The sequence below is a fragment of the Podarcis vaucheri genome (genome assembly GCF_965113315.1).
Source record: "Podarcis vaucheri genome assembly, chromosome: 15".
Taxonomy (NCBI): Eukaryota; Metazoa; Chordata; class Lepidosauria; order Squamata; family Lacertidae; genus Podarcis; species Podarcis vaucheri.
In genome coordinates, this window is record NC_138753.1 from 12,502,902 (window position 1) to 12,516,163 (window position 13,262).

The following is a 13,262-nucleotide window of genomic DNA, read 5'->3' on the forward strand; positions in this document are numbered from 1 at the left end:
AAAGTTTGGGAGTGCATTTTAAAGAACTTGGCAATCATGAAGCATCCATCCATTATTTAAAATTTCTGACATTTTATAATTTTTTATATTTTGCTTGAAGCCGCCCAGAGTAGCTTATTGTTCTTGTTATTATCCGGGGTACATATCTTTTTGACAGGTGAGCCAGAATGGCCCAAATCATAGCATTTTAGTGAGTGTGTACTTTCTGGAGAGTAAAGGAAACATGTGGCTGGGTATCTAGTAGGAAAAGATTGCAGTTGAATTTACCATCTGTGCCTTTGGGTCTTCATTCCCTCCTCTCCCTTTTCCTGAAAAAAACCATTCTCTCTTCCTTTTTCCTCCCCTCATTTTGCTTATATCTCTTTGCCATTTTAAACTCATTCTTCTCCCTTCTCCCTCGCCTTTCCTGCATTCCTAATTTGAAATCCACATCTCTTGCCTTCAAGTCATGCCTCTGGGCTGACCAGAAGTATCTGCTTTGTTCTTGTGGAAAACGGGATTCTGGGCTAAAGGGTTACTAGTTCCCATAGTAAGGGCCTTGTGGGTCCTCAAGCTGCTGTTGGGCTCCCACTCCTATTAGCCCCAGCCACCACTGCAGGGTTGATGGGAGTTGGAGGCCAAAAACATCTAGAGCAAATTCTTAGCTCAAGGTCACCCAGTGAACACCACAGATTTAAACCTGTGACTTGGCCAATCCCCTTGCTATACATCAAATTTTCTCTTCCCTTAAAAAGTTATAAATTTACATTGCTGCTGCTGATTCTGGTCTGCTAAGTGCATTTGACACCCTTTTCCCCACTCCTCTTGCGATTAAATGAGACATTTGTTTTTATTGGGAAAATTTTCAAGAGTGCCCTGGCATTGTTTCCTCAGGAGGGTCATTCGTTAACTAGATCCAAGTCACTTATAACCCAGGACACAAACGTGCCGAGTGCAGAGCTCCAGCTTGGTCTCTCGAGACGAAACTCCCATCGTCTCCAGGATCCTGGAAAGGGAAGTTTAAAGAGGAAATAATCAGGGGTCAGCACAATCCAAAAGCACAAACAAACTTATTTTACCAGTTTATAACCCGCTTCAGCACCTGAGGCCATGATGTACAATAAGAGAAAAAGGAGCTAAAATACAACTTCTAACAACAATAAAAACATTTCTACTGATGCACGGTTTTCTCCAAGCATAGCCACTCAGGTGCCTGTGTTATCAAATATATTCCTGCTCTGAACATGTAAGCTGCATTTTTGTCTATCATTAGGGATGCTGCATGGGACGCGGGTGGCGCTGTGGGTTAAACCACAGAGCCTAGGGTTTGCCGATCAGAAGGTTGGCGGTTCGAATCCCTGCAACGGGGTGAGCTCCCGTTGCTCAGTCCCTGCTCCTGCCAACCTAGCAGTTCAAAAGCGTGTCAAAGTGCAAGTAGATAAATAGGTACCGCTCCAGCGGGAAAGTAAACGGCGTTTCCATGTGCTGCTCTGGTTTGCCAGAAGCGGCTTAGTCATGCTGACCACATGACCTGGAAGCTGTATGCCAGCTCCCTCAGCCAATAAAGTGAGATGAGCGCCGCAACCCCAGAGCCGGCCACAACTGGACCTAATGGTCAGGGGTCCCTCTACCTTTACCTTTAGGGATGCTGCAGTATAACAGAGGTAGTAGCTTTGCGATTAGTTACTGGTAAAAGGGTAAAAGCAGCCAAACTGCTTTAAAGTGGCTGCCACTAAATCTTGTGGCAATGAGTTCCAAAGGTTCCCAAGACACCACAGGAAAAAAACATTTAGGTATTATTTGCAAGGGCATGCATAGACAAAGTTTTCAAAATAAAGGTGCCCGGGCAGGGGGGTCAACCTCATCTGGATGACACAGCCTCTTTCTTATGCTGCTCAGATGCCTTAGCTGTGATATAGAGATGGAATTAATATCTGAAATTTGGAAAGTTTTTTAAAAAAACGACAGGTCCTTGGCCAAGAACAACCTGAAAATTTCTATATGAATAAATATATACAAATAGAAAACAGTTAGGAGTTACTTGGTTGAATACACTTTTCTTTCTTTACCTTTGTTCGGTGTTTTGGATGAGAGATTTTGCTGCCTCAGGCTGGGCTTTTAGAAAAGTCTGGTATGGAGAGAATGACTGGATGTATCCCATCAGGTCAGCGACACTCATTGGCAGTTTATCAAGAATTTCCGTGATCCTGAAAGAAACAGACACATTAGAGAAGAGAGGGGCTGTGTAGGAAATTCTGTTGACCGCGTCCAGCATCCAGAACAACAGAATGATCCTATCCCTGCTGAATCCAACAGTTTTTAGAGTTTTAATTTCTATTTCCCCTTCTGTAGTTCAGGTGTAGAAGTAGTTTTAAACTATTTAGAATACACTTTGGCACAAAAATGGTATATAAATTATTGATGCTGTTAAGCACCGTAACAATAGTAATCTACTGCATTTTTATGTTTTCTCTACGTTTCTAAGCTATAAAACATTCCAGCTATGTTACACACCACATTTCTGCTTTACCATTATTATTATTTTAATAATAATCACATTTTGTATTTATCGAATTCACTTTTTTCAGATTAAACTCCTTAGGGGTTTTCGACTGAATAAGTAGTCTATATCTGTATCTATATCAAGATAGAGATAGTGCTTTTTTTCTTTAAAAAATGTTTAGGGGTCCTCTCATTTTGACTCAAGAAAACCACCATTTTATAGTTCAGATCGTGGGAAATAAATACAGTAAATGGACAAAAGTACAAAGATTTACAAAATGTTTAGGGGTATGCGTACGCCTGTGTCCCCCCAGAAAAAAGCACTGGATCTATCTATCATCTATCTATCTACACACATGTTTAAAATAATAGTAAGATAAGAAATGGGAAGCCACCCAGAGAACTTGCGTTATTGGCCAACATCTAGCTAGGATAAATAAATAAATATATCAGCATCGAGAAACCTCTGGCCCACCAGGCCTCTCCCATCATATCAGCCTACAACACAAGGTCTGTGTTGGAGGTGACATACGTGTGTGTATAGATGCATGTCTGCATGTGAGAAGGGGTGTAATATAGGTGCAAAGGGGGAGGAGTAGGGGTATGGGTGTGCTTTGGGTCACGCAGATTTGGCACTAAGCCCCACAACCGCTTCCCCCTCAAAGAACTCAGCCCATGGGGAAAATGACACTTGTCCCACCCTTGAATTAAAGAAATCAAGTTGTCAGTTTTTCTCTCCGCTAAAAATCTGCAAACATGCTCCAGCCTTTCTTTCAACCACCCTGTGATCATTTCAGGTGCCCCTTTCTGCACTAAAGTTCTCAGCAGCTGGGCTCGGGTTGGCTGAGGTCGCAAGCAGCAATCCTATAGATCCATTTACCTGGGAGGAATCCCCGCTGAATTGCAACAGGACTTACTCCTGTGTAAACATGCATAGGATTGCTGTTTCACAACAGCAAATAGCTGGGTTATTTCAGACAATCTGGCACAGTCCACTCACCTCTCCTTGTCCTGAAGCGGCAGGGAATCAAATATTGCTTTGTAGTCGTCCGTAACAAATTTGATCTTTTCATTTGAATATGGGAAAATCTGGCCTTGAACCTGTGAAGCCAAAACGGAAAGCTGAAATGTCCTGGGACAATTGCACACTAGGTATCGGCTATTGAGCAACAATCCTTTCTTCTGTCTCCTTTAATGTGGCATCTCCCCAGGTGTAGATAACTTTCACGCTAAACTTCTGCTTTTTTATTTTTTAAGAGGTATAGCTTTGATTTGTATTTTCTCCATATTGAAATTTTGATTTTGTTAGTACGGCGCAATATGGAGGTTCCGTTCCTATCATTGTTACAGTCTTCTCCAGCTGGGCTCTTTAATAACACAAAGAGCCGCCCTACAGCTGAGCAGTGGTCCATCTAGCCTCCCCACAATGTCCAATCAGATGCTTCTAGGAAGTCCACAAGGAGGGCTTGAAGGGAATAGTCCCTGCCCCATTGATGCTGGTATTTGGTGGCATAGGTTCACCTGCTAAGACCTTATCTTAATTGACATATTCTCCTCCATGAAGTCATTTGATTTCATTACAGATTTGGCTCCTACTTTTGTCTGTCCTGGATCAACTTCCTATCCATTTTACTACACGCCATATTTTTCGCTCTATAAGACGCACCCGACCATAAGATGCACCTAGTTTTTAGAGGAGGAAAACAAGAAAAAATATTTAGAATCAAATGTTGTTGAAAAGGCTTTGCGTTGCTTTCGCTAAAGCCAGAACAGCAAGAGAGATTGCTGCGCAGCAATTCCTCTTGCTGTTCTGGCTTCAGAGATAGCTGCGCAGCCTGAATTCGCTCCATAAGACGCACACACATTTCCCCTTACTTTTTAGGAGGGGAAAAGTGCATCTTATAGAGCGAAAAATACGGTAATTCCAAATTCTAGTATTCCAAGAAGGTGGGGGGGGGAGAACTCTCTCCTCTCCCCTCTTTCCTTCTCTTTCCCCCCACTTCTAAGACCTCTACCACTTGGGTGTTCCTCCATCAAAGTCCCCAAACACCTTTGCTCACTAAAGTGTGGCATAGTCCTAGTGATTCAGCCAGCTAGCCAGCCATGCTCTCTGCATTATACTCCATTTCAATTCCCCTCCCACCCAGTTTCCCACCCAGCTCTTTATAAGTTCCCTCCCTCCTCACTTAGTTTCCCCACACACACCAACACACCATTTTTAAAATACTTCTGCAAAACTTGAGGTTTTCTACAAGCTTGCTGATAACCTCCCTCTTGTGTGTGGGTGATGCTGTTCCAGCTACATAAACATTGCCACGCATCCCCTGATGGCTGGAAATTAATAACAAACAAACAAACAAACAAACAAATAAATAAATAAATATTTTATTTATATCTCGCCCTCCCTAGCCGAAGCCGGGCTCAGAGCGGCTAACAACAGTAAAAGTAACAAGTAAAAATAAAATCACAATCAATTAATTGAAATACATTCTAAAATCAATTCATTCTAAAATCAATTCAGAATCAAATTAATGGCAAGCATTGGGCTAGAGTTCTATGAGGCATGATCATGTCCGGAACGCAGAACTCAACAGATTTTCTCCCAAGTCCTGCTCAGGCTTCCATCCCTCCCACAACGATGGTTCCCTTAAGAAGACTGTGCCATTGGTCTTACCTCCCGGAAGATTTCTGTAAGCTTTCCCGAACAGTCCTTGTAGTGCAACCGCATGTCGAGGGTGTTGGTACTCAAGGCCACACAGCCGGACGGCTTGAGAAGGCGGTCCACTTCCTTCATGAAGCGGGGAATGTCAAACCAGTGGGCAGCAGTGAAGGCCGTGAGGAGATCCACAGAGCGGTCCTCAAAGGGGAGCTCTTCCGCAGGGCACACGCTGGGCAGGCGAAGGGCAAAATGGCTGTTAACTGCTATGTTTTGCTCGCTCAGGTCATCAAAATGGCTGTGAGGGTTTGTGGCGTCTGCCTCCTAAACCATCTCATCGTGAATCCACAACAAAAGCTCCGCTCTCTATGGCGGCTGCTCTGCCAGAGATGAGAAGCCACAAACGTTGGCTGGTCTGGGCAACCAGGCCAAATCTGTGCCCGCCACCAGGGTTCGAAATTAGCCAGGCATATACTGCACCTGGCTACTGGCCATTTGCGACCAAGTTTTGGTGCCTGACATCTCCACCATCTGGCAGTGCATGCCTAGGGATCCTTGGACCTTGATTGTTTTCACACACTAATATCCTGCCCTGTGGAATTCTATCCGTCATATTCTATCTGCACAATCAGAATGAATTTCAGGAGCTGAAATGCATTCTCTGTGCAGCCTGAGCAGGAGCAGTGAACAACATTATAGTTCATTGTTGTTTCTTGTCTTCACTTACCCCACCCCTCTGCCCTAGTCATAGTTGTGAAGAATATTCTCACGGTTAGGGAAGTTTTTAATGTTTGATTCTATTTTTAATATTCTGTTGGGAGCCGCCCAGAGTGGCTGGGGAAACCCAGCCAGACAGGCAGAGTATAAATAAATTATTATTATTATTATTATTATTATTAATTATTATTATTATTATTATGCGTTATGCATGGTCCATGTCACCATTAAGAAAATGTGGTCGGAATATACATAGGCATTTCAGAGGATTCTAGCACTGCTACTTCAATTAGCAAAAGCTTAAAATGACATTAGGTAACAGAAGCATATTTTCCGAGCCACAGAAAACAATAGAGCCACTTGATTCTCATATCTAGAGTCCAGAGTCCACTTCTGGGTGCTTTAAAGAGGAGGACTCACACAGTAAGGTGTGACCTTGCAAGAAATATTTAAAATTGCTGATAAAAACAGTGAAAAGCAATTAAAAACATTGCATGCCGCACAGACCCAGAAATTGCTTTTCACTATTTTTTTCAGCCATTTTAAATATTTCTTGCAAACTGCTTGGAGCTCTTACTGCAGTCAAGTGGTATAAACATCTTGTTAAATACACATGAGTGCCAAGTCTACCCTTACTTACAGGTAGGAGACATTTGGCGGGTGGGCAGTTCGCTTGGCCTCCTCGATCTGAGCTTCGCTTACGTCTGTCCCAACCACCTTCTCAAAACGCTTCGCCAGCAGGTGACTGCTCTGGCCTGTGCCACATCCCACGTCCACTGCCAGATGAAAGGAGGTCACCTTCTGAGGAAAGAGAGCAACACATATTGAGAAGCATAGCATCAATTCACTTACAAGGCCACATTTTTCTCTATTCCAAACACCAGTTCTCACTCCCTAACAAATAGGCCGTTAACCAGCCATCACATGGTACGCACACACACCCTTCTCTGCCATTGGCCGGGCTACTGTGATGTCACAGAACATTCAAGGGCATTCCACTTGTCCTGCGGAAAGTCCCCTGCCCCTAACAGCTCAGAATAGGTAAAGGATGGGGTTGTAAACCGCTTTGGTGAAAGAAAATGACAGGAGCCGGTGAGGATTACTCAGTAGAGGGCAATGTGGGATAAGATTCAAGCCCAGCTTTTCCTCTTGCAGTCAGACAAGAAGAGTAGCATCTTAGCTAGCAAATCTCCAGAAGTATTTTCACAACACCAGCAAGCTTAATCTTTGCCTGAAAAAATGGGTGGAACACTTTGGCCTCTTTCATCTCACCAAATGCTTTTATTCACTATTTTTCTTTTCCAGAGACTAATATTGTTAAGTTGTGGGCGAACATAGCAGATGACACAGTGATTTCTCCAGAGAAGCTCTTTATTGTAAACTGGACAGAACTGAACAGCAAATAGCTCAGCCGGCCTGCTTTTATAGGCAGCCGGCTATCAACATTGTAGCAACAACAACCCAGGGTTTCCCGCCTAAAATAACTGACGTGGACCTGAGTGAAAACTATCTACACTATCCCCCTGCTGGCCCAGGGTGAGAACTTTAGTACATAACAAATATGCCTCACCTCTTTTAAACTTTGCAATGGGAATGTATCAATCTTTGACCCATCACAGCATCTTCTTACTTTCAGAAAAGCGTGAAACCTTACAAAGGGAGGAAATTATTTGGAGCTTGGCTTTTTACTGTATACTTAATGCTAAGAGCTCGGAGGCTCCACCTAAGGTAAGAAAAATAATGTTTTGTTCTGGAATTAGAAATTTCTGCCCTTGCTCAGGATCGAGGAGAGATTTTTTCCATACATAGAATTGTAAGATTGGAAGGGACCGCAAACGGTCATCTAGTCCAACCCCCTGCAATGCAGGAATCACAGCTCATTATTTTTAACAAAACTTAGCTCAATTTTAAAAATGGTTTTAATAATACGAACCAAGAGAGCAAGAGACACTCTTTGAAAGGGTGTTTTGATATTTCATGTCTTACTGTGTTTTAATTTATTGGAAGCCACCCAGAGTGGCTGGGGTAACCTAGTCAGATGGGCAGAATATATTTATAATTATAATTATAATTATTATTATTATTATTAGTTCCTTCCCTCCTGAAGACAACTTTTATCTGTTAACAGCTGCAAGGCATGGACTCTTCGGTTTTCAAGGATGCGTGTGTTTGGAGAGGAGGATCCTTAGTGTTTTCAGTTTCACAAAAAGGTACCCTATACCAATAGTCTTTCCCAGCCCTACTTGGCGACACTGGGGACTGAAGCTGGGACCTTCTACATCAGGCTTCCTCAACCTCAGCCCTCCAGATGTTTTTGGCCTACAACTCCCATGATTCCTAGCTAGCAGGACCAGTGGTCAGGGATGCTGGGAATTGTAGTCTCAAAACATCTGGAGGGCCGAGGTTGAGGAAGCTTGTTCTACATGCTAAGCAAGTACCCTCCCACTTAGCCAACCACCCTTCCTCGTGGCCCATCGAGCTCTCCTGCCAACACTGACCGGCAGCAGCTCTGCAGCCTCTCGGGCAGGAGGTGCTGCTTGATTGATTGATTGATTGATTGATTGCATGCCTGCTTTCTCCCGACGCCCCCCCTTTTTTTACCTTTTTCTCCAGGTAGGAGAGGATCACACCTTGGAGGTTCTCCGGGGGTGGGAACCTGTATTTCTGGTAGACAGCAGCGTGATCTTTGGCCGCAAACAAATGAGCGGCCATCTCTCCCGCAGAGAAGCAGCCCTCTCGTCCGCTCTCTCGTTTTATTAATCGCTCTTGCAAACTTTGGAACAGAAATCAGGAGAAAAAGCTGCTCCCCGCCCCCGCCCGCCTTGCAGGACGTTGTAAAAACCCGGAACAGAATTCACCGGAACGGACCCTTTGCCAATAAAAGTGATTTAGGTCCCCCTAAGTGAAAGGTGTTAGAGGAAAGGCAGCTGGGGAAGAGTAGTTTAGAAAACGACTTTCCAGCATGCCACGTTCACGTTGGATGACGAAATGCGCGTGAGAGAAACAAAAAATTAAAAGGAAGGGAATGAATGAGAGGTAGGGATGGAGAGAGAGATCTGTGGAATTGCAGACAGCTGGAAAGATGTGCAGCTGCTGCACTTGTTTATTGCACTTTATTCACCAATCACCCCATCATTTAGTAAGAAACAAGCCAGCCCCCTCTCCAGTGACCTCCACAGGGGTGGCGGAGTGGCGGTCAAGTTGCTCCCCCTTGAATGCTGCACCAACTCCAGATTTTTATTTGTTTTTAACAGTAACTTTCTAGCATTTAATAGACGCGAGGCAAAAATGTGCAGCAGCGGGCTATTCTGCTCATTAGATTCGGTGAGAAACTTGCCTACTCCCACTTTTCAGGTATGCACGATTATGTTTGGAATATTTACTTTGCAGGGGGTGGGGTGGAATTTTGTTCAGGCTCCCGCATCCTTCCATTCCTGGAGTTGCTGAGCCGGAGCATCACAGCGATGATTGACGGGTGATTCCCATAGAGATGGAAAAAAAGTGTAGAGTCACAATCCAGCTTCTTGCAGGCAGACGTACCTGGTTCCTTTTCAAGTTTATTTTTGTGTCCTTCAGAACACAACACAACACATACACCCTCCCCAAATTCCCACCCTTTCCTTCCAGCTACACAGTGAATAGCAACGAAGCAATCGGTTTTTCCACAAGCAGCTTGTATGCCTTTTCTATGCCGGAGCGGTGTTTGATCAGCCAGCCTAACCCCGCCCTGATCTTGAGACTGGCAATTGAGGCGGGGCCTGTGTGTGATTGCTACAATGTTTGACCAATCAGCGCTAGCCTGCATGGAAAACTGGGGTGGGTGGGCTTTGCAATTGCACTAGCCAGTCAGTGTTGAGCACAGCTGGCTGGTACTCGAAGATGGAGCATTTGGTCGCCGAGGAGCTCAGTTCACTTTGCAAATCTGCGCATCTGTTCCAAATCCAGAACCACATCCGCACCACATCTTTAAAGCACTGTGATGCTCCTTTAAATTCCCCCAAGGAATTCTGGGAGTTGTAGTTTGTTAAGGCTGCTGAGACTCGCAAGGAGAACTACAGTTTTCAGAATGGCTTAACAATAAGTCCCTATTTCCAGGGAACTCCTAGAATTGTAGTTGTCCTTTGAGGGAAGGGCCAAAGCTCAGGGGACAGAGCGCATGCTTGGCATGCAGAAGGTCGCAGATTCAATCCACAGCATCTCCAGACGGGGCTGAGAGAGACCCCGCTGTCTGAAACCCCAGAGTCACTGCCAGTCAGAGTAGACATGTTGTTTAGTCGTGTCCGACTCTTTGTGACCCCATGGACCAGAGCACGCCAGGCACTTCTGTCTTCCACTGCCTCCCGCAGTTTAGTCAAACTCATGCTGGTAGCTTCGAGAACACTGTCCAGCCATCTCGTCCTCTGTTGTCCCCTTCTCCTTGTGCCCTCCATCTTTCCCAACATCAGGGTCTTTTCCAGGGAGTCTTCTCTTCTCATGAGGTGGCCAAAGTCTTGGAGCCTCAGCTTCAGGATCTGTCCTTCTAGTGAGCACTCAGGGCTGATTTCCTTCAGAATTGATAGGTTGGATCTTCTTGCAGTCCATGGGACTCTCAAGAGTCTCCTCCCCTTCATGATCTCCTCCCCTCCTCCTCCCCTTCATGGATCACTGCCTTGCCATGGCGAAGGGGCTTGAATAACTCAGAGAAGCTATGAACTATGCCAAGCAGGGTACCCAAGATAGACAGGTCATAGTGGAGAATTTTGACCAAACGTGATCCACCTGAAGGAGGAACCAGCAAGCCACTCCAGTATCCCTGCCAAGAAAACTCCATGGACAAAGTCAGAGTAGACAATACTGAGCTAAATGGCCTGATGGTCTGAGTTGGCATAAAACAGCTTCCTATAAGTATTCTTCTGACTTTTTCCAAACCACAGAAAATCTGACTTTAAAAAAAAGAGCCACAGGTGTAGCTTAACAGGTCCCATTTTCTTTTCCCAAGAGGCACGCATGCTGCTTTTGAGGAGTATTGCTGCATTTTCAGGAGTCTGAGTCCGCCACCAGCCATGCTAATGAGGGGACTGCCAGACTCCAGGACTTTAACTCCCATTATTCCTGACGATGGGCCAGACTGGCTGGGGCTGATGGGAATTGTAGTCCAACAACACCTCGAGGGCCACAGGGTTGCTACGCCCAGAGTGTTTGAGGACTGGGACATTTGAAGGGAAACCAAAATGCTTGTTTACAAAGCTATTGTACTGCCATCCTTACTGTATGCTTGTGAAACATGGACCACTTACAAACGCCATCTCCAACTTCTTGAAAGATTCTATCAACGGTGTCTCCCATCACTTGGGAAGACAGGCAAACTAATATCAGTATACTGGATGAAGCAAAGCTTACCAGTGTTGAGGCAATGATTCTTCAACATCAACTTTGTTGGACTGGTCATGTAGTGTGGATGCCTGATTGTCGTGTTCCAAAGCAACTACACTATTCTGAACTTAAAAATGGAAAGCGTAATGCTGGTGGTCAACAAAAGAGGTTTAAAGACTGTCTCAAGGCAAATCTGAAAAAATGTAGTATAAACATTGACAACTGGGAAACACTGGCCTGCAAGCGCTCCAATTGAAGAACAGCCTTTACCAAAGGTGTCATGGGCTTTGAAGACACTCAAACTCAGAACACAAGGGAGAAACGTGCTAAAGGTTGCACGCTTGGCAAATCCACACCGTGATCAACTCCTGCCCCGGAACCAATGTCCCCACTGTGGAAGGACGTGTGGATCCAGAATTGGCCTCCACAGTCAGTTATGGGCTCATTGTTAATACCGTGTTTAGGGAAGACAATCTTACTTGGTTATGAGTGGTCGCCAAAGAAGAACACACAACCTAATAATTTTCATTATTAAGCTTTCCAGTCGGTGTCATTTTAGCTGCTATGTTAAATTAATATTTGGGAGAGGGGGTTGCCTTGGTGCATGAATAGGATTAGTGCATGAACGGAAAGGTATCTCTGTGCAGCCTTCAGTTCGTGTATATGCATTTTTCTTAGAACTGAACCTCTGCGTAATATTCAGTTCAACTCTATGGTTTTATTCATGTAGAAATTTACAGGCTAGTTTTGGCCAAACAGACCTCACCAAAACAACGAACAACCATTTTATTTTATTTTTAAACAATTAAAATAATGTAGTTGAAAATGAGTAGCACAAGAACACAGTCAACATAAAACCAGCAGCTGTAGGTACACAAATTAAGCAATACTGAGGGCCTGCTCTCATCGGCCTCCAAAGGTAAGGAAATGACTCGTGGGACCATCTGAGAGAAGGAGTTCCAGATTCTGGGCTCCACCACAGAGAAGGCCCTGAGTTGTGTGCATTTGCTAGATGAGCAGCAGTCAAATCTTCAGGCCAGTGGCCTGGATTTTTAAATACATATATATTTTTGCCTGGCGTGCTCTGGTCCATGGGGTCACGAAGTGTCGGACACGACTAAACGACTAAACAACAACATATATTTTTGGGACCTAGTGAAGGAAGGTGAAGACAGGTGACCCCCGCCTAGGCCCGAAGTCCTATGCACAGCATCTTGTGATAGAGCAGAGGAAAACTTTAGCTGTGGATTTTTAGAAGACAAAAGGAATTTTGGACAGTTTTGAGGCCTGGTGGGGGGTGTGACTTCGGGCCTAGGTGGGGTCACCTGTCTTCACCTTTCTTCACTAGCTTTCTGAATTTCAGATAATAATATGATCTATATACCACAGCTAAGGCACCTGAGCTATATAAGAAAGTGCTATCCAGACAAGGTCGATCCCCCTGGCACCTTTCTTTTGAGAATGTAGTTTTCCCCCCAATAAGTGTTTCCTCTGAGGCTATGGTGACCTTTGGAACTCATTGCCACAGGATTTTGTGTCGGCCACTTTAAAACAATTTAGCCACCGTTGTCAATTTATGATCCCTAATGAACCTGTCACCCAAGCCATGCCTCTCACTGGCCCCGCTTTGCATCCACATTCAGTGTTTTTTTGCCAGTATGAAATGTGTCCTTCATCTCTGATAATACATCTAAAATGTGGCAAGCCAGCTTTAAATCCATACTGTCAGGGGTTCAGAAGCAGAGACGCAGAGAAGGGTGGAAACAGAGAGCGAGGGGGAGGAAACCGAAGGGAGAATGAGTGATGATGACGACCCGAGATCTCCAAGCCTAAGCAGTGAGTCAGAGGACTCCCAAAAGGGGGCCCCAGTGAGCAGAGCAAGGGGGGGATCCGGGGGGACACCCCAGGAGGAAGGGAACAGAGGAGATTCAGAGAGCAGCAGCTGGAAGTCGGGACCCACGCTCAAGACTGAGAGCAGCAGGGAGGAAGGCAGCCAGGCATCGGGTTCCGGAGGCCGTCAGCAGGAGGGAGGGCACGAGTCAGGGGTGGTCACGCC

At 45.0% G+C, this 13,262-nt stretch overlaps 1 protein-coding gene and 1 long non-coding RNA gene across 2 annotated transcripts in view; one reads left to right on the forward strand and one right to left on the reverse strand.

The window, feature by feature from the left end:
* LOC309519988 overlaps positions 1 to 13,262 on the forward strand; it is a 33,553-nt gene that overhangs the window by 1,780 nt on the left and 18,511 nt on the right. The window contains exons 3-4 of the long non-coding RNA XR_014214109.1: positions 7,491 to 7,582; positions 7,983 to 8,064. This is a non-coding gene — a long non-coding RNA (uncharacterized lncRNA). The remainder of the gene's footprint in view (positions 1 to 7,490; positions 7,583 to 7,982; positions 8,065 to 13,262) is intronic.
* On the reverse strand, positions 811 to 8,633 carry LOC309519968 (putative methyltransferase). The gene is made up of 6 exons (XM_082201307.1): positions 8,456 to 8,633; positions 6,495 to 6,655; positions 5,156 to 5,369; positions 3,482 to 3,582; positions 2,049 to 2,186; positions 811 to 985 (listed from the first exon to the last, which is right to left on the reverse strand). The coding sequence occupies exons 1-6, from the start codon at positions 8,564 to 8,566 to the stop codon at positions 901 to 903; spliced, it is 810 nt and encodes a 269-aa protein (XP_082057433.1). The 5' UTR covers positions 8,567 to 8,633; the 3' UTR covers positions 811 to 900.

What these genes read in the sequence shown, in the direction of transcription:
- LOC309519968 (XM_082201307.1), bottom strand. Translation starts at nt 8,566, where the DNA reads ATGGCCGCTCATTTGTTTGCGGCCAAAGATCACGCTGCTGTCTACCAG. An exon ending in TTACAGAAATCTTCCGGGAG is followed by an intron (nt 3,583 to 5,155) that starts GTAAGACCAATG and finishes TTGGCTTCACAG; the next exon opens with GTTCAAGGCCAGATTTTCCC. An exon ending in ATCCAAAACACCGAACAAAG is followed by an intron (nt 986 to 2,048) that starts GTAAAGAAAGAA and finishes TTCCCTTTCCAG; the next exon opens with GATCCTGGAGACGATGGGAG.